This window comes from Desmodus rotundus, chromosome 1 (genome assembly GCF_022682495.2).
Source record: "Desmodus rotundus isolate HL8 chromosome 1, HLdesRot8A.1, whole genome shotgun sequence".
In the NCBI taxonomy this organism is placed as follows: Eukaryota; Metazoa; Chordata; class Mammalia; order Chiroptera; family Phyllostomidae; genus Desmodus; species Desmodus rotundus.
In genome coordinates this window covers 37,900,392-37,920,608 of record NC_071387.1, presented here as the reverse complement: position 1 = coordinate 37,920,608, position 20,217 = coordinate 37,900,392, and the positions used below count along the sequence as shown (strand labels likewise).

At 42.4% G+C, this 20,217-nt stretch overlaps 1 protein-coding gene across 1 annotated transcript; it reads left to right on the top strand.

Annotated features, from left to right (window-relative positions):
- The first annotated feature begins 2,695 nt into the window (after positions 1–2,695).
- Positions 2,696–18,847, top strand: LOC112304409 (spermatogenesis-associated protein 31D1). Its single transcript, XM_071220516.1, has 4 exons — positions 2,696–2,861; positions 13,140–13,167; positions 15,027–15,181; positions 15,357–18,847. Exons 1-4 carry the CDS (start codon positions 2,696–2,698, stop codon positions 18,845–18,847), a joined length of 3,840 nt encoding a protein of 1,279 aa, XP_071076617.1.
- The last annotated feature ends 1,370 nt before the right edge of the window (positions 18,848–20,217 follow it).

The following is a 20,217-nucleotide window of genomic DNA, read 5'->3' as shown; positions in this document are numbered from 1 at the left end:
ACTCCCCTGTAATACCTGTGCTTCTACCTTCATCCCATATAAGCTACTCTCCTGGTTTCCCAGGTTGCAGATACTACCAGAGGGAAGAAGAGGATAAAAAGATGCTGATTTCTATCCTTAAAAGGTGACTTGTCTTTCCCCCTTTTTTCTGATACTCTTTAGCGTGTTCTATGCAATTTCAGGGACTCAGTGCATCCTTCCATAGCCATGGGAGTGGGTTGCCATAGGAATGGGAATGTGAATGAAAGCCTTGGGGTGAGTGGTGTTGAGTGCATTGTGAAGTCACGGATGTGGGGTCATGTGAAGGGACAGCAGGCTTCAGGTGTCCCCACCCCCGTAGGCAAGCAGGTCCTCCTTTCCTTGTTCTGGTCCTGGCTGCAGCTTTGTACTTCCTGTCTCCTGCAGCCCCCTTGGCCAACATCATGATTCCACCCGCTTCCGTCAGCTGTTATGTCCAGACCCCTCCTGTGAGGTGTGTAATAACGCAACCACTGAGATGGATCAGCTGCTGTTCTCATTGGCCCTGGAAGATGCTGCTCTCTCTGTGCCCCCTCTGGCTTCCATAGCTCCTGTGACTAAGCCATCATTCACTGAGTCCCCTGCCTTCTCAGCAGTCCCTCCAGGAGACCTAATACCACTTCCTCTGCCTGAGCCTTTCCCACCACACCCCATCATTCTCTCCCCTAACCGAATGACTCCATTAGGTGATTTTTCATCACCGTCACCACCGGTTCACTCTCCGCCACCAGTGCCTTTTCCTTCCTTGGAGTCTGAAATCCCAGTGAACCATTGCGCACCTCCAACCCTTGACCTTCCCTCTCTGCCACCACATGATGGTCGGAGTGAGGAAACCCCTCTGACCCCGAATACCATCTTTCTTGACTCCTCCATTACCCAAGACATGTACCCCATACCAGATTTGGCCCAGACAGTGAATCCCACAGAATCAGTTAGGTATAACCAGGTACCACCAACCTTGCCTGTTTCACCACCACCAGACTGCACTTTAACTGTGACTCAAGCTAAGTCGGTTTACATTTCATCGCAGCCTGTTCTGGAGAACTCATCTCCAGATGGCACGGGTGCATGGTCCACTTTTGTCCTGGAAGGCACTGACCATCCAAGACTGTCAAGTTCAGACTTTTCCTGTCAGAAAGCTCATGCAAAAGACTCGTTGCCTTCCACCTTTTCCTCAGATAAGGATTTGGAGCATGACTCTGAGAAAGACCTATGCAGTTACATGATGAGTCTGTTAGGGCAGACTGTAAGTCAGAGAAAACTAGAAAATGCCCTGAAAGCACATTTGAATAAGAAATTTGAGGAAATCAGTGAGAATCAGGTCCCCGCAACTGTGCATAGTTCATGGCACACTGTCGAGCAGTTTCTGTGAAACCCCAAACCATAATAAAACAGAGAGATTTGCCACCATCATTGGGTGGGGACTTCTGCCTAACTACATCCCAGGAGCTTTCCTACCCTGAGTCCAGTGCACAGCAGATGCTGGAAGCCCATATTACTAAGTTCCTATGAAGTAGTTGTGGGGCCTTTCTGCCAAGGTCCTTGCATCCATAGAGATCTTTAAATTGAAATATACTTCCTCCCATTTTATATTTGGTTCCCACTCATGCTCCTCAAACAAATGATTTCTGAGGTGGACCCAAAACGGGGGTCTTCATGCCCCTGAGAGGAAGCTCTAAATCTCTTCAAAAAGACAAAGTGGGAACAGCAATTTCAGCAGATGTCCTGAATTATTCTCTCCCTGCCACCTCATCTGGGGGCAAGGAAGGACAGGGCATCCTGAGATAATCACCCTCTGACATCCACCATTGGCTTGCAGAGGAGATTCAGTGAATTGGGGATGCCACGCAGACTCTTCTGCCTGTGACAAACAGCATCATTTGCCACACAAGTCAGAGACATTCTCCAGTAGCCAACATTCACCCCCAAAGGCAATCTGCGGCCAGATACAAGCCAAAGGATAAGAGTGTGCATTCCAGTGACAGAACAGGAATACAACAGGGCAAAAATACAACCAGAACCTGCTTCCGTGGCAAATGTAACCAGGGTTGAGGAGCTTCATTCTCTGTAATCCAAAACTAGTGACTTCTTTCCAACCAGCAAGCCGGGAATCTCTCAGAATAAATTTGAATGAGGGTAAAGGAATAACTATTGTGACCACTGAACAGCCCTTACCCCTTCCAGCAAAAATATTAGTTCTCCAGCAATTGTGGCTGACTTAAAGTCTAAATAGGAGAGCAGAGACAATAGCCAGGCCCAAGGCCAACCCACTGACATATCCCCATGACTCAGACAGCTTGACTTCCAAAGCCTCCCTGACTCATGCTCATGGTGTCTCCAGTGTGGATACGGGAGCTTCCCAGGTGCTGCTGGAGGACAGAGGAGTCAGTATGGAGCAGTGGCAGGAGCCCTGGGTCCCTAAACATGTTTTAAGTCTGTGGGCAAGGAAGGACAGGGGACCCTGAGACAGTCTCCTTCTGGTACCCACCACGGGCTTGCAGAGGAGGTTCAGAGAATTAGGGATGCCACTCCTGCCTGTCACAAACAGCATCATTGGCAGAGTAAGTCAGAGACATTCTCTAATAGCCAACATTCAGCTCCCAAAGCTGCCCACAAGGCAAGCCAGGCCAGACATGTGCCAAAGGATCAAAGTAATAATTATAGGTATAAAGTAGAAATGGGTCAGGGCAAAGAGATGGAGAAGAAATCAGAACCTGTTTCCATGCCCAATATGTCCAGGGAGACATTCATGGCTGAGGAGATCAGTGCTCTTCAATCCAAATCTAATGACAGCTTGACAACTAGCAGGCGGAGAACCTCCCAAAGGATTAATGTGAATGAGAGTAAAGGTTCAACTACTGTGACCATTGAAACCCCCCCCCCCCCCAGCAAAGATCAGGTCTCCAAAATCCTAAATCATCAGCCCTTAGAGAACTTAATCGCTGAGTCAGAGTCTAAATAGGAGAACAGGAAGCATAGCCAGGCCCAGGTGCAACCCACTGACATATCACATGACTGAGCCTGACTTCCAAAGCCTCCCTGACACATGCTCAGGGTGTCTCTAGTGTGGACAAAGGAGCTTCCCGGGTTTTGCATGTCCATCTGGAGGACAGAGGAGTCAGTATGGAGCAGTGGCAGTATCAGTATGGAGCCTTGGATCCCTAAGTATGTATTAAACTTGTGCCAGGGTGACAGCTTCCCACCAGCTGTAAAGAAGGTGAGCCCCACAGGCTCCAAATCAGAAGCGCTTGGTGGAGGGGATGCAGGGTTGGGAACATGCCAACCTATAAGGAAGAGACTTTCTACTTGATATGTGGCATTAGAGGAGATACTTGGGAGCAAGTTTCTTCAGGCCTTATCTCTGAAGGGACAGTCTCATTTTGAAAGCCTTTTCAGAAATGAAATGAACCACTGTTTTTCAATGGCTTCATCCTGGGATGAAATGCAGAAAGCAAGAAGACTCCCAGGAAAAGGGCAGCCCCATTTCATCCGCACAGAGCAGAGGCCCAGTTAAAAGTACAGGTGCCTTTACTGGTACGACAAAAACTCAGAAAGTCATAATAGACATTAGGAAGTTTCTAGAGGAGAAACTGGGACATCAGCAGGCAATAGATACCATCTGTCCTCATGAGCCTCTGCCTCCTCAGTGAAGTTTAGGAAAGCTCAGCAGAAGGCAGCAGTGTGGGCCTGGGTGGAGTCTGTCCAGGGGCATCCTTTCAACTCCAGGGCTCCTTCCTGTGAAGTGAAAATACCAAGTGCTGCCACAAATAACCTGTCTTTAGAGACAGGGACAGACAACCCCAGAAATTTGTGGCATGAAAGAACCATCTATTATGTCAGAAGCACCCCCAATTCGTGTGCTGCAATGGGATTGTGCCCCATCTAAGCCTCACCTGCAGGGCTCAAGCTGCCAGGGGCCTCCTGCCGCTCTCACCACTGCTGAAGGTCCTCTGTTCAGAGATCCATCTCTGCCAACTAGACAAAAATAATTCTGCAGAATTTCCAAGGGAAAAAGTTTTCCACCCCCAAATAATTCCTTCCTTATGGAGATACTGATTTGCCTTAATAAATGTTTCACTAGTAACAGTGATGTGTTTTCTGTGTACCATGTTGGGAATATAGGATTTGGGTTTCTCAGGGCTTATGCTTAGTAGGGAAAGGAGGTAGTTAGTTCAGCTTTTGCTGATTGCTTCCTTTGGCTTTCAAGGGGCCAATCACCCTGGAGCTGTTATTGACAAATATCATGTCCCCATGTCCCCCCTTTCCTTAAAAACCGTTTTCCTCAATGAAGTTTGAGGAGATGAGCTCTGTCACCTACCTTGTAGCTTAGCCCTAATAAACATGTATAACAGCCCGCACCTCCCCTCAGAGAACAGTTGATATGTTTTTGAGCAGTAGAGAAGACAGGCCTTCTATATCTGAATACCAAGGAAGGTATATTTTTTAGAAAATATAAGTGAAGAGGAAACAGTACCTTAATCATTATTTAAAGTCTGATCATAGTATCTCACAGGTGGATGAAGCCTCAATGGGAGGGTTTGGAGGAATATTGCTGCAGGGAATCCTGAGCTAGTTGGGGGTAGGTTCTAGGAACAGCATACCTGCTGCTCAAAAAATATGTGTCATGGGTCATGATAATAGGTTGGGGATGCATACTTTAACCTTGACACTGATGTATCCCTACTGGAAAGTCACCTTGGGGAAGTGGTTCCATTCCCTGGGTATTTTTTCACATTGAGTGATTGATGACTTTTTTTTTTTCTGAGCAAAACAACTCAGTTACCAGTGGGAGGAATGTTAACCAGGCAGCTACCTACCTCCCATGGTAAAATAAAGCTGAAAGGAAGGAAAAGATGCCTTAGACTAAGCAAGAAAGTAAAAACAAACGAAGAGGGGAAAGAGTGACCTTGCTGGTGGAACAGGTTTACACCTCACCATCCCCACACTGTGACCTTTCTTGCTCCCAGACTCCTCCGTCTGATCTAAGCCCCACCCGCCAAGGCTGGTCAGAGCGCTGCACAGCATAGTGATGCCTAACAGCCAAAAGTCAGAGGGCTGCTCCTTGAGGATGGAAGCAATATTCGCAGGGGTGTCATCAGGCATGGCACCCCTGTCTTTGGGGAAGGTGGTCTTGGTGCCTCCCTTTCATCCATGCTGATGGAAATATACAAGGTCTTGCCTTTAGTGTGTACAGGTCATTTATCAGGATGAAGATGTCACCTTTGATATTTATGGCTTTGGTGGAGCTATAGATTATCTCCCCCAGGACACCTACAGCTCATGAACCAGAGGTGAGTTCTAGACTATGCACCAGGATTAAAGATGTCTGAGGGTTCACCATGGACCTTCAGGGAATTCTTTTTTTTTTGGCCAAACCTGTACTCATACCCACTCTTGCCATAAACGTTTGGAGAGAAAGCAACTCCACTTGTACAGACTGGGAGACAAAAATGGGCAACTGTCCTAGAGAGCACTTGAGGTAGTTTTCCAGTAAGCTTTGTGAATCCTGAATGTCAAGAAAAAACAACAAAAAAAACCCCCCCAAAACAAAAAACCCAGGTGTTCACCACAATTCTCACTCACTGCCACACATGTATCTTTTGTCCAGAGTTATGCCATTGACCCTGTGAGGTCAGAAGCCTGGGGTAACAAAAAAAATGCAGATTTTGTGAAAGTCCTGGGAAGGATGAAAAGGTGAAATGGAGCCGAAGGTAGAGGTGAGCAGGCAATGGAGGGCTGTAACAACCACGTGGATCAAGCAGCCAATAACTCAGCCTCCCGGTTCCTGTATCATCTCATCTTAGGGTCCTTTACTTCCACTCCAGTGCACTTACTGCCCCACTGTAGAGCTTATTGCCAGGAACACCTCTGCCATCTGGAGTAATAGTCTGACCTTCCACCCTTTGGCCTCATCCCCTATCTTTCCAGAGTACATGCCCCTTGTTAATTTTTCTACTTCAGGTCATTCATTTTCGCCCCTTACTCTCTGTCAATTCATTAAGCTCTTGTTTCCCTTTCGTATCAGGTAGACTTGATGGTCCATCAGGTAGCCAACTTTTAAAAAGTTCCACTACTAATGGGTCCCTTCTAATCCCTCTTTGGTACTTCCTATCTGGCAAAATTTCAACTCTATATTTTTCCAGAAGTGTCTTCCTATAAGTAACTGATCTAGATTTTATTTTATTGGATGAAATCTCCCAATTGATTCTACTGGAGCCCCAGAACTACCTGGAAATCATTAATTCATTCCATAAAACTTACCCCATTCTTAACATGTGAACAAACAAATGGAGCTTAGGTCCCTGTTTCCTTCATCCATTCTCTCTCCAAAGCTGCTCAAATCTGTTTCCAATCTCACTTTCCTCAAACTGAGTCCATTTTCACTTGCTCAGATGATGTGCTGGACCACTGTTCACAGAGGAGCTAAAAGCCATGAGATGGGAACTTAACAACAAAACACATAAAAAAATACTTTCACATCCTCCTTTCCATTTTCTGTCATGCTACATGGAAAGAGGTTTCCCCCCTCAACGACACACACACACACACACACACACACACACATGCTAACACTTCCTGAAATCTCCATATTGAGAGAGAGCTAAATTCTAGTCTTAATGGACTGATACACCCTGGCCAGGTATCCTTTTGCCCCCTCCATCTCCTTATGAGTTACATAAACATCTTTTATTTTTTAAAGCTTTTTCACAAATGTTTAAACATGCAGATAGAACAATATATTTTCCATGTATCTCTTCCAACTTTTGCAATTGCAATTTGGTATGTGTAATACATCCTATTTTTATAATACAATAAAGTGAAAAGGTTAATTACAAATAACCATATATGAAAAATATCCAGATATAGAAATCTACATGGACATAGTAGATTAGTGGTTTCTTAGGGCTGGGGGGAAGGGGTGGAGAGGGATAATAACTAAAGATTATAAGGTTTATTTTTGAAGTCATGAAAATATTTTAAAATTATGGTGTACCTATCTGAATATACTAAAAATGGGTGAATTGTATGGTATGTGAACTATAACTTCAATAGAGCTGTTAAAATAAGTAAAGGGTTTAAAATGGATATATCTTCAGAATGACAAGAAGGGGAGAGGATAGTTCAGAAGATGTCAGCTCATTTCTGGAAGATGGAAATCCAGGTGAGGAGAGAGTTAAGTGAGTAGCAAAGCGGAGGACGCTGTGCTGGCAAAGTCATTCACTCCACAAACACCCGGAAGACAAATGACCCGGTGGCACCAGATAAGAAAGATGCTAGGGCCCTGGCCAGTGTAGCTGAATTGGTTGGAGTGTTGTTCTGTAACTAAAAGGTCTCCAGTCCAATTGCCGGTCACAGAAGGCAGGTGATGGGTGTGCAGTATTCTCTGGCATCCATGTTTCTCTCTCTTTCTCTTTTTTCCCCTCTGTATTGAACAAGAATAAAATAAACCTTAAAAAAAAAAGATAAAGGAAGAAATTAGGGGTTCCATGCAGTAAACATCTTGAAAAATTTTTATGGTTTATGTTGTGTATTATTTTTTCAATCATTTTTGTGGAAGGGCATGGGGTGTTCTTCAGTATTTTGTTAAAATGTTAGCATGCTCCAAATGTGCAGAGGATTCTAGGTTTATTGCCTGGGACAGAACCCGAGACAACTGTTGTGAAGTTGGCATTGCACACTTCTGGGGGATGGATATGGTTGGGGTGGTTGGCTTTGGGAATCAAAGGCAGAAATCTCAAACTTCAGGTAAAATTCAAGACAACAGTCCATGGTCCATTTTAAAAAATGTATTTATTTGTAGATAAACTTGTGGAAAAGTTGCATGGATGGTATAACCATAAACCCTTTGTCTAGATTTACCTATACACATTTTGACCCATTTACTATATCCTGTTTCTCCCTCCTCCCTCCCTTGCATTTCTCTGTATATAAGCACACTCACATATACATTAATTAAAACTATGCATACATACCTGAGTGTTTGAGAATATGTCTCATGCATCATGTACTTTCTCCTTGAGTATTTCATTGTATATTTTAAAAGAAAAAGCACAGTTTCTTACATATAGTACTTATTCCCTTCGGTAAATCTCACATTTGGCATAAAACTTTTAACTAATTTCCCATTCTTATTCTATTTTTGTCAATTTATTGAGTAAAGTCCTTTGTGTATGTTTTTTTGTTTTAAAAAAAATTCAAGATTCAGTCTAGAATCACGTATTGCTTTTAGTTGTCATGTGTCTTTATTCTCCTTTAATCTGGAGAATTTTCTCAGCCTTTTTAAGACAGGGCCTTTTTGAAGAATATATACTATGTGCTATTTTTATAATGCCTTCTCACTTGGAAATTTCTTGGCGGGGCTTAATTAGGGGTGCCCAACCTGTGGCCCACGGGCCGCGTGCAGCCCAGGATGGCTGTGCATGCAGCCCAACAGAAAATCATAAATTTACTTAAAACATTATGAGAATTATTTTGGGATTATGTGTCACAATGTATTTAATGTGTGGCCCAAGACAACTCTTCTTCTTCCAGTGTGACCCAGAGACACCCAAATGTTGGACACCCCTAAAGGATGTCTTTGTAGTTGTGAGTTCTAAGAACCACAGAAATAGGACCAGACTTGGTATTAAAAAAATAGCAGAGATGCAAAGATGTGTGGAGGGATTTTTATGAATGGAGACACTTCCATCAGTCAAGGAAGGATAGGGGAAAGGGATGAAGCTTGAAATGTACCCTGCTTTTCCGGGAAAGACAATGGTGAAGACATGGATGCAGGAAAAGATACACAACGAATGGAGCTGTCATTACTGGCAAAACTTCCCCACATGGGAGGAAAAGGATTGGGTGTCTGGGGCCAAGACTCAGAAAGGGGATGCAGGCAAGCAAAGTAAGGAGTTGACATGGTAGGCTGCATTTCAGTAATTTACATCTTAATAATGAAGCTGAAGGAGTTATAAGTATTAAATGGCATAGAGAAACACTATCAAGAAAAAAATGCAGCATTGTTTTAAAAGGTATATATAGAGATACCAATAAGAATTTTGGTACAAAGTGAGAAAGTAAATTGAGAAAAAAGAATCATAAACTTTTCATGGAAGAAGTAACCATGAAGTGTGATTCAAGAAACACAAAAATATTTCGAATGAGTTGTGCTCATTAAGTTATGCTGAAGAGAAGCCCACTCCCTAAATGAAGGCTTGTTTGGTCCTGCAGGTTGTGGGCCAGTACAACTGCTCTGTAAAATGAAGAAATTAAAGTTTCGTAGGGAGTGAAGGGGTTTGGCAGATAGAAAAAAAAGGAAGAGCAGAGAGAGAATATATGGCTGGAAGGGACTGAATAGCTTAAAGGAGATATTGGGATAAAAAGGATTATTAAAGATTTTAAAGTTATTTGTCATGGGTCCATGGGTTTGCCATGTCCTGTCTCTCTCTCTTTCATGTTTTTTTTTTGTTTGTTTGTTTGCTTTGTTGTTGTTGGTACAGGCTACTTTGGTCTCTCATGCTTTTTGGTAAATGTGGATTCTTTAGGGCGATATGGGGGTGGGGTTGCCACTGAATATATTTCCAGTTTTATCAGGTACAAACACATTATACATAAGGACAGAGTAGATCTTGGAGGTGTAAGTTCCTGGACACAGCAGCCTTTCCAAGGTTGTGGGGGGTCCAAAGGGAGATCACCAAACAATAAAAGGCCTCAAGTACTATCTGGGTTAATGGGTTGAATACATAGAAAATTTCACTAAGGTAAATATACAGTGTGGTGAAAGGGTGGAGTTGGAAGTCAAGTTGGAGGGATTGTAAAGGCCCTGTAGGGATGAACAGATCTACTGGGCTGGATAATGGCGTGGGGTGGGTTGTGAGTTCATCTTCCCTTAGTTGTCCCCTCCCCCATTTCAAGAACCTTCGGTGTCTGTGCTAAAGCTCTGTGATGTCAGCCTGGAACTTGAGTATAGAATGTGCTCTCAATGTCCAGCTGCCTGAGGCAGCAAAGCACTTTCAATGGTGCAAACCTTTGTCTGAGGAGCCTTACTCATCATGGGTGAACTTCAGCTCTACTTCTTAGTTATTCCCATCCTTGGCTTCCTGTGTGTGATGGGGCTCCTCTTTCTGTCACTGTGCTACCTAAAAAGGAATCCGTGTTTCTCAGTATTTCGGAAACAGAGATACATCAATCAGGTAAATATTAAATCTTTCCAAATACATACATTTAAAGTTACCAATTTTTCTCCATGTGCTGCTTCAGCTTCATCTCAAAACCTTTATTGTATTTTTATTTTCACTTAGTTTAAAGTTCTTTTTCTTTTGAGCCTTCTTCCTTGACCCATTAGTATGTAGTATGTTGTTTAATCTCTAAACATTTGAGGATTTTTCCCAGCTATCTATCTATAATTGATTTCTAGTTTTAATTCCATTGCAGTCTAAAAACACGCTTTGTATGACTTCTTTTCTATTTGTTATAGTGTGTTTTATGGCACTGAACGTGGTATATCTTGGTAAATGTTTCATTACCAAATTTTCATATTGTGCTTGAGCAGAATATGAATTCTGTTTTTGGATGAAGTTTTTATAAATATCAATTAGGTAAGATGATTGACGGTGCCGTTCAGGTCAGCTGCATTCTTACTGATTTACTGTCTGCTGAATCTGTTCCTTTCTAGGAGAGGGGTGTTGAAGTCTCCAGTAACAACAGGAGATTCATCTACTGTTCTACTTGAGTTCTATGAGTTTTTACCTCACCTGTTTTGACACTTTGTTGTAAGATGTTAAGGATTATGGTGACAGCTTGGGGAATTGACCCCTTGTTATGTAATGCCTCTTCTTATTCCTGATAATTTTCCTTGATTCGAAGTCTGCTTTGCCTGAAAATAATATAGTTACTCCTGTTTTCTTTTGGTCATTGTTAGCATGGTACATTTTTCTCTTGCCCTTTACCCTTAATCTCTGTGTCTCTTTGTATTTAGAGTGGATGTTTTGTACACAAAATACTACTTTTTTTTAACCAATGGACAGTCTCTAACTCTTAATTGGTGAATTTAGAACATTCACATTTACTGATTTCTTTCATAATTTGCATTAATATCTACCATACCTGTAACTGTTTACTTTTCATTGAATCTTTTTTCTTTCCCTCTTTTTCTACTTTTTCTTAAACAAATATTCCATGGTTCTATTTTCTGTCTTAGAATATCAAGTTTTCTTCTTTAACAACTATATTGATAGTAGCCCTAGAGTTTTTAATATACATGGACAAAAAAGCTAAGTCCACTTTTCTATAATACTACACCACTTCACAGGTAATGCAAGAACCTTACAACAGCTCTCAGTTCCTCCCTCCTTTTTCTGCAACATTGCTGTCATTCAAATCACTTATTCATATACTATATATAATGCTCTAAAACATTGTCTTTATTACTATTAGGTGAACTGAGAATAATAAAAATAAAAGTTTTATTTTATCCTCATTTATTTCTTCTCTTTCTTTCCTACATAGACCCAAGTTATCATTTGCCTTCTCCCGGAAGATCTTCTTTTAACATTAATTGCAGGTCAAATCTGCTGCAGCTGAATTTTCTCAGTTTTTGTTTGTCTGTGATAGTTTTTTTTCTCCTTCACTCTGGAAGGATAATTTAACCAGAACTAAAATTCTAGGTTGGTATTTTTTCTCCTTTCAACGCTAAATCTTTTACTTTACTCTCTTGTTGTGTGGTTGGTGAGAGGCCCATAATTCTTATATTCTTATTTTTCTCAATATTCTTTCAAAATTCCATCTTTCAGTTTTATAGAGTTTGACTATGATATGTGCAGGTGTAGACTTTAAAAAAAATATTTATCCTGCTTGATGTCCTCTGAGCCTCCACAATCTGTGGTTAATCTGTCTTTAGTTTTGGAAAATTCCTCACCATCATTACCGCAAATATTTTCTCCATCTCTTCTTTTTTCACCTTCTGATATTCCAATTACCTGTATATTATACATTTTGAAACTCAGAGTTTCTGGTTATTCTGGGTTTTAACATTTTTTAAAATTATTTTTCTCTTTTCATTTTAGTTTACACATTTTTCCATCGACATGTATTTGAGCTCACTTATTCTTTCCTTGCACATATGTAATGTAAAGATGAGCCAATGAAATGCATTTTTTGTTTCTGTTATAACATTTTTGGTTTGAATATTATCTTTTGATTCTTAGAGCTTCCCTCTCTGTGTGTATATTCCTTACCTTCTTGTGCATTGTCTATTTTTCCATTAGAACCCTTAACATATTAATAATAGTTAGTGTGGATTCCATGTATGATAATTCCCAAATCTATGTCACATCTAAATGGGTATCTGATGCTTGTTTTGTGTATTCAAAGTGCTTTTTCTTGCTTTTAGCATGACTTGTAATTTTTTGATGGAAGCCAGATATCATGTTTTGGGTAACAGGAACTGGAATAAATGGACCATTAGCATGAAGTTTTATTTTTTCTGCCTATGTTGACTGTGTTTAATATTTACTGTAGCTGTATATGTGAGAGGATTCAATTTATTTTAGTTTTTTTATTTTGTCTCCTGTGGTGTCTTTAGGTTTCCCTAAATCTCCTCCTTAAGTAGAGCCTATGTTGTGTAGCTCTTTCAGCTATGATCCTCTGTTACTCTACTGGAGCTCTGTTGATGTGGTTGTCAGGTCTTGTGGGAGTACATCTGATTAAATCTCAGTCCTTCACTGTGTTTGTGTCCCTGGGTTGTGAAGTCTACAAGTGTCGTTAACCTTTCTCCCCCACTTTTCACTCTTCAGATGAGACAAGAAGCTTAGGGAAGGCTGAGTTTGAGTAATTTTCCTTCTCCTATGTAAGGTAAAGCTCTGATGGTCTTGTTCCCAACTGAGGAGGTTTCTGTGATGGATAACATTCAGGGAATATTTCCAAATGGTTATCTTTCACTTCACACAATGGCTTAGCTAGAAACATGAGAGTTTTTTTATGGTTTTTCACTGTGAGAACCTAAAGGGATTCTTGGAGGTAAAATTCATAAATAGTTGGGGCTCCCCTAAGATAGCAACTCCATGAGTTCCTCACCCTCATGCTAGCCCACATGCATCCTTCAGCAGTTTGTCAATATGTCTTTTATGTGTTCTTACCAGTTTATGGCTCCAAAGGCTTCTGCTCCAGGTAAGTTGATCTTGACTATGATTCTCTGTATTCACCTTCTGTGAAAATCTTGTGTAGTGGTTTGCGCTTCAGTTCTCTGGTGGCTCCAAGAAAAGTCATTGCTTTTCTATTTTTCAGATTTTTACTTCTATAAACTAAAGTTTATAGAAGTGACTCCTAAACTCTTTAAATATGGGAGCTGGAACCAGAAGTATCCCCACGCAAAATGCCTCTTTATTTTCCTATTCCTCTTCCCACATGTATAAATTAGTTTGTTTGGGCCAGAGAGTCACCTAAAATGGAGAGTCTGAGAAGAGAATAGAGAACATCACTCTTGTAGGGGAAAATATCAAGTGTGTCTAATGGTTCAGGGAAGATTAAGGTTTCATAGTTGTCTGGGTGTGGTGACATATTTCCAGATAAAATCCCCCACACAACATATCTGTAGCTCTAGATTGTGTTTAGATAGTTTAGGATCTCTGCACTTCATCAGGAGTCACATTCTCGTGTCAGGAGTCACTGGACCAAGCTTTCCATTGTGTTGGACTAATCAGGAGAACAGTGCTGAGCCTCTGACAGCCTCTGAGCAGACAGAGGCTAGAGCCTGAGCTCTGTCCCAGGTCATAGGGCCTTAGCTAAGGGAGCATAGACGAGACTGCTGACCTCAGATTTTATGTCCTCCTCAAGCAGAGGATTTCTGACTGAAAATGCCATGTATGAACCTCTTAGACACAATCCTCCTCTGAGTTTTTCAAGGAAGAAAAAAGTTGACAATATTTTATCCCCCTTAAAAGACAATAAAAGACAAAGTACAAGTTCTGTTAATGAAAACAGTCATATTATTCTTGGATCATAAATGTCTCAGTTTCCTATGGAGAGGACTGAAAGAAATGTCTTAGCCCCCCATTCTCTTCTTTCTGTTCCCAGAATGAGGGCAAAGACAAGAGGCGAAAAAAATATGGGGCACTAAAAGGTAAGGTTTTGCCTATTTTACCTGAACTCCCCATGGGTGACCATTTCTCTGCTTTCCATGAAGTCCCAGGTCCATGGTCTCTGAGGATATCAGTCACTAGATATAATCCCTCTCAAAAAATAGCCCCCAGAGAGGCTCATGAGAAGGTACTCAAAACCTGAGACACTTCTTAGATTCCCTGCTCTGTAATCCTTGGACAAGAAGCAGTGATGGACCTGGGGAAGGGGTGTTGCCCTTAGGTGCTGAGAGTCAGAACTGCTGTGTACTGACTTTAAAAAGGACTCTGGCTTTCTGGAACTCAGATTTCTCTTTGAGATAGCTATTGACCAGTGTTCCCCAAAGGGTTGTTTTGAATTTCTTATGTGATGATACATGTGGAAACCCTTTGTGAGTGATACAGCAATGGACATCTGAGCTTTGTTACTGTCACTGAACATATGGCCTTGTATTCTAATTTTTGGGGATCTCAAATCAATCTTCCAAAGGTACCTCTAAAGAACATTCTAAATGTTCTCTTATAAGATGTCTTTGCTTCTACCTTCATTTCTCTCCTGGTTTCTCAGGTTGGAAATCTCGCCAGAGTGAAGAAGAGGAGGCAAGGAAGGTGCTTTCTCTTCTGCAAAGGTGACTAAACTTACCACCTTGTTTCTGTAATCCCCCTTTTTCAAGCACAGTCTATGAATTTGTAAGGTTTCAGTGAAGCCTGGGATTTACATGGGAGGGAAAATCCTCAGAGTCAGGATGTGAAAGCCTTTGGGAGTGAAGTAAAAGTTATATTGTGAGATCAAGGAAATAGGAAAATTGAAAGGATTATATGCAGTTGAGACCCTACCTTTGCCAGACCTGCCAAGATCCCTTATGTTTTTTCTAGTCCTGGTTGCAGCTTTGTACTTCCTGTCTCCTGCAGCCCCCTAGGCCAGCATCATGATACCACCCGCTTCCGTCAGCTGTTATGTCCAGACCCCTCCTGTGAGGTGTGTAATAACGCAACTGCTGAAGTCAATCGGCTGCTGTTCCTAGAGGCCCTGGAAGATGCTACTACTTTGGCTTCCACAGCTCCTGGTACTAAGTCATCATCCTCTCTCTCTCCTACATTCTCAGTAGTCCCACTAAGAGACCCAATCCCCATCCCTCTGACTGAGCCTTTCCCGCCACAACTCCATATTTTCTCCCCTAATCCAATGACCCCCTTAACTGACTTTGTTTCACCTTCGCCACTGGGTTACTCTGCTACCAGAACCTTTTCCTACCTTGGAATCCAAATTTCCAGTAGACCATTCCCCACCCCAACCCTTTGCCTATACCCCTCTCTCACCACATGATACTCAAAGAACAGATCCTATTATCTACCAAGAATCCACTTCATCTCTGAATACCATCTTCTCAAGTGATCCCAACCTTACTCAAGTTATCAACTCCTTACCAGGTTTGTCAGAAACAACGAAGCCTATCGATTCATTTGGTTGTCAACCTGTCCCACCAGTGCTGTCTGTTTCACCACCACCAGACTGCCCTTCCACTGTGACTCAGTCGAAATCAGTTTTCACTTCATCGAAGCCTGTTGCAGAGGACTCATCTTCAGGTAGTCCTGGTGCATTGTCCACTCGTGTCCCAACATTCAGAGACTCTGACCTTTCAAACCTGTTAATATCAAACATTTCCTGTTGGCAGGCTTTGGCCAAGAACATGTTTCTCCCCACATTATCACACTCTCATTTTCGGCAAGAGCATGTTTTCCTCCATCTACCAGAGACCTGTCCCTGGGGAGACTCTGTTTCAAAGCCCATGGAGGCCAGTAGCCATTCTTTCCTAGGCCTTAACATCCAGGCACTCCTGGAGAGAAAAGTAAAAAAGAGAAAGATTTTAGAGAAGAAAGAAAGTGAGGAGGGACCATTTTCAACACAAGTGTGGTCAGAATACCAACAGACATCTTCAGGGAAGTCATCACAACCACCTGATACACAGGATGCTACAGTCCCCCAAACTGGCTGGAACATTGAAGACAAACCAGAGCAGCTGCGTAATAGCCAGCAGTTCTTTTATGTCAAGACTTTGGGGAAAACCTTGCAGCAGAAATATAGCCAGCTCTTCTGGGGTCTTCCCTCTTTGCACAGTGAGTCCCTGGTGGCTGCTCTCCTGGTTTCTAGAAGTAGTTCCCCACTAGAGACTCGTTTTGTTTTATTCAATGGAATCTGTAATGCTTCTACAGTCAAAATGCAGCAACAGGAATCTCCACCACTTCCTCATTTCCATGTCCTTCCTCTACTCAATGTAGACTCTCAACATTTGCCTCAAATCAAGCCCCAGTCACAATCTTTCACTCAGGTGCAGCATCAACCCCACTTTCAATCCCAACTCCCAATCCAACCATCTTCTTCTCCATCCCAGATTAGAGACTGTGAAGAGTCTTTCCATAGACCCCAGAATGAGTCAGACTCTAATATCTTGAATGAAAATCAACACCTGGAATGCCACACGTTGCAGAAGCAACAGGAAAGTTTGCAGGATTTGGTCCCTGTTTTCCAAAAATCGCAAGAGGCCACTTGTCCTCGAGCTCCCAACCTTCCGTTGGTCAGCCAGTCATCCCATGCCTATGCACCAGCCTCTACCCTCCCTGGCCATTTCTGCATCACCAGTGAGCCCCAGGAGAAACTGCAGCTCTATGCTCCAAGGAGGTTAATTCCACCCTGGTGCTCCCATGCCTATAGGAATGTAGAGTCTCTAGCACTGATGGCGCCTCAGTGTAAATTAACAGAAACCTCTCAACAGAAAGGCAGTCATGCTCACTTACAGTTCTCTGACCTTCAGGGACAGTGTAGCAAGTCTCTAGGCATGGGTCAATTGAGTTTACCAGGAAGTTTCTGTGAGGGGGATCCACAAAAATGTCAGCTAAGAGAGGATGTGAAGCGAAATCTTGGGTATATCCTAGAGAAGAGCCCAGAAGACAGCCCACAAATGGTCTCAGAATGTTACCTAGTGAAGGGTCTGAGGGCTGCCTCAGAGATAAAAAGTAACTGTGTGTGTCACTCAACAAGTCACTTGGGGAATGAATTAATAAATGTCCTGAGGAAGGACATAGACCAGAATCAAATGAAGATCATTCTTAGATTACATTTGAGCAAGAAGTCTTGGCAGATCACTGAGGGTAGGATCCCTATAAGTGTGTGTCGTTCATGGCTGGCTAAGGATAATACATTACCTTCTCCTGGGAGTTCCCAGACCAATATGGAAAATACAAATTTGAAAACCACAATGGTTGGTAGAGCCTACTGCCAGATTACCACTCTAGAGCTTTCTTTTCTTGATTCCAGCACTCAACAGGCACTCGAAGCCCATATTATAAGGTTTCGTGTGAGTCAGAGGTGGGGCCTCCCACTGAAGGTTGTTGAATCTATTAAATTATATGCACTCAGAGAAGCCAAAACATGGCCTCTTCCCCAATTCCCCTCCTCAGGCACCCATATTTCTGGGGTAGTTTCCAAAGCTGAGGTTTCCAAGCCTCTTGAGGGAAGCTCCAAAACTTTTCAGGGAAACAACCTGAGAACAATAAATTCAGTCCCCATCTTGGATTGTCCTCTGAATTCCTCATATGTACACAGTGAAGGACAGAGAGTCCTGAAAACATCACACACTGATATGGAACATAAGCTTGCAAAGAACGTCCAGACAATTGTACATGGCAGGCAGGCTTTTCAGCTCCTTACACAGAGCACCACAGATAAAGGGAGTCAGAGTGAGACTTTACTGTACAATAGATGCAGCCCAGAGATGCCCAGAAAGCAAGCTGGAGCTGGACCTGAGCCAAGGTATGAGAATGTGGATTCCAGTGATAGAGCAGAAATGATTCACAGCCAAAAGACAATGGAGAAAAATTTAGAACATTCTTCCATCTCTTGCATGTTCAGGGAGATATTCAAGGCCCAGGAGCTGCATGCTCTTAAATCACCATCTTGTGACATCTTGACAACCCAGGAGCTTGGAGGCTCCCAAATGATAAATGTCAATATGAGTAAAGAAGAATCTACCCTGACCACTGAATGTCCCTCATCAAAAATATCAGACCCCCAAGATTCTAAAATACCAAACCCCCAAAACCAGGTCCTTGGTGAGTTTACTTCAGATAGCTTACTTTGCATGTCCTCACTGACTCCATCCCGGAGCATCTCCAACAGGGACATGGGAGCTTCCAAGGGTCCTCATGTCCACTTTGAGGACAGTGGGATCAGCACAGAGCTGAGACAGGAGTCCCGGGTCTCCAAGCATGTTTTACGGGAGTGTCAAGATAACCATTTCCCACCAACTAAAAAGGAACTGAGAACCCTGGGCTCCAAAGCAAGAGAATGTGTAAGTGAGGATTCAAGTGTAAGGACATCTAAAGCTGGAAAGAGGAGCCACCCTATTGAGAACAGAGGATTCGAGGGCACTTTCACATCTCTGTCACAAGATGAACAGTTTCCTCCTGATAGTTATTTCAGAAAAAAAATGAGGCAATTTTTTCAGTGGATCAATCCCAAGAGAAAAATCAAAGGACTGGAAACTCCCCAGCAAAATGCCAAGTTCACATCAACCTTTGCACAGAAACATGACGCAGCTGAAAGTGCAGATATCTTTTTGAGTTGTGAGCTTCCTGAAGCTCATGAGCTCATGACAACCATTGGGAAGATCCTAGAGAAGAAACTGGCATGTAGTCATGAACTTGAGGCCTTCAAGTTAAGTCAACAGAAGTAGGAACTGCAGGCCTAGAAAGAGCCTGACAAGGGACATCCCTCCAACTACAGGGCTCTCTCTGATGCACATCACAAAGATTGTGCAAATACTGAGTGCTGCAATCAAGAAGCTGTCACTGCTGACCAGTTTTCTTAGAAATGCTATAAAGAACAGAGTCAGGATCAGACATCCCAAGAAAGTTGTAGCCTTCAAGGACCAGCTCTTTTGCCTTCTTTGGAAGAGAGTCAACACCCTTCCCCACACTCTGGGTAGTCTGTGCTCCATCCAAGACCCATCAGCATATGTCAACTATGCCCAGTCCCCCGAGTCCCCCTCACCCCTTTTGAAGACACTGTGTTCAGAGATTTGACTCTTCTTTTCAAACAGAAAACCCTTCTTTAGGACTACAAAGGAGAAAAAAATTTCCTGAAGAAATTATCAGGTCCTTGTTGAGAAAGCTTCACCATTTTCATGGTAACATGTCCTCTGAAGAGAACAATCTTTCCTTAGAATAACCAAGGATAGTGATCCTGCTCAATAAATGTTTCTTTTAATGGAGTGTGGTGTTCTCTGTGTGCTGCATTGGGTTGTTGGCATTCCATATCCGTGGACTTGTACTTAGGGAAAGGAAGGAGTTATTTCAGCTCTTACTGATTTCTTCTTTTCTTTTTTTTAAAAGATGACCAGTCCTTTGTAGTAAGCCTAACAGTGGCCTTTTTAGTTTTATCCTGGGGTCCTTTATTTGACCCTGCTTAGATGTCCTGTAGTTAAAACACTATTTTCTAATAAAAAGTACAAAAGGGTTTCTCTAAAACCTTTCAGGCATTTTCAAAGTGATAAAAGTCCTAAAGTCCAGAATTTGGCTTGAACTATCTTTTTATCTACTCCACTCACATCCTGAACTATATACAGGTGTAGGGTGGGATGAGTCACTCTGGTATAATACAGAAAGAATTTTCCATACAGAAAGTTTTGGGATTGGGAATGGGATAGGTGGGTATTTAGGAACTGAGGTTAGTGGTAGGAAGAAATCTTCCTCCTGGATTTCTTGGTGAAGAATAAATGTCACCTGTTCCTAAGAGTTCTTCTCTAATTTATGCAGTTTGGGGTGCTAGAACATGTTCCCCCCTTAACTTATTCTAGTGAAAATGTGTAACAGTTCACCATTTCCCATTCCTCTACCCTTACTGGAGCAGGAGAGAGGACCAAATTTGCATTTCTGAAAAAAGGCAGGGATATGAATATTTTCCTGAAAACAGTGACTAATTTTCATTTAGAAAACGTTCCTGATTCCAGAGTATCTCACAGGTGGGTAGTCGTTGAGTGGGGTATATATGAATGGGTTGTGCTGTTGTGGATACTGGGTTGGCTAGGGTGGGGTCTAGGAACTG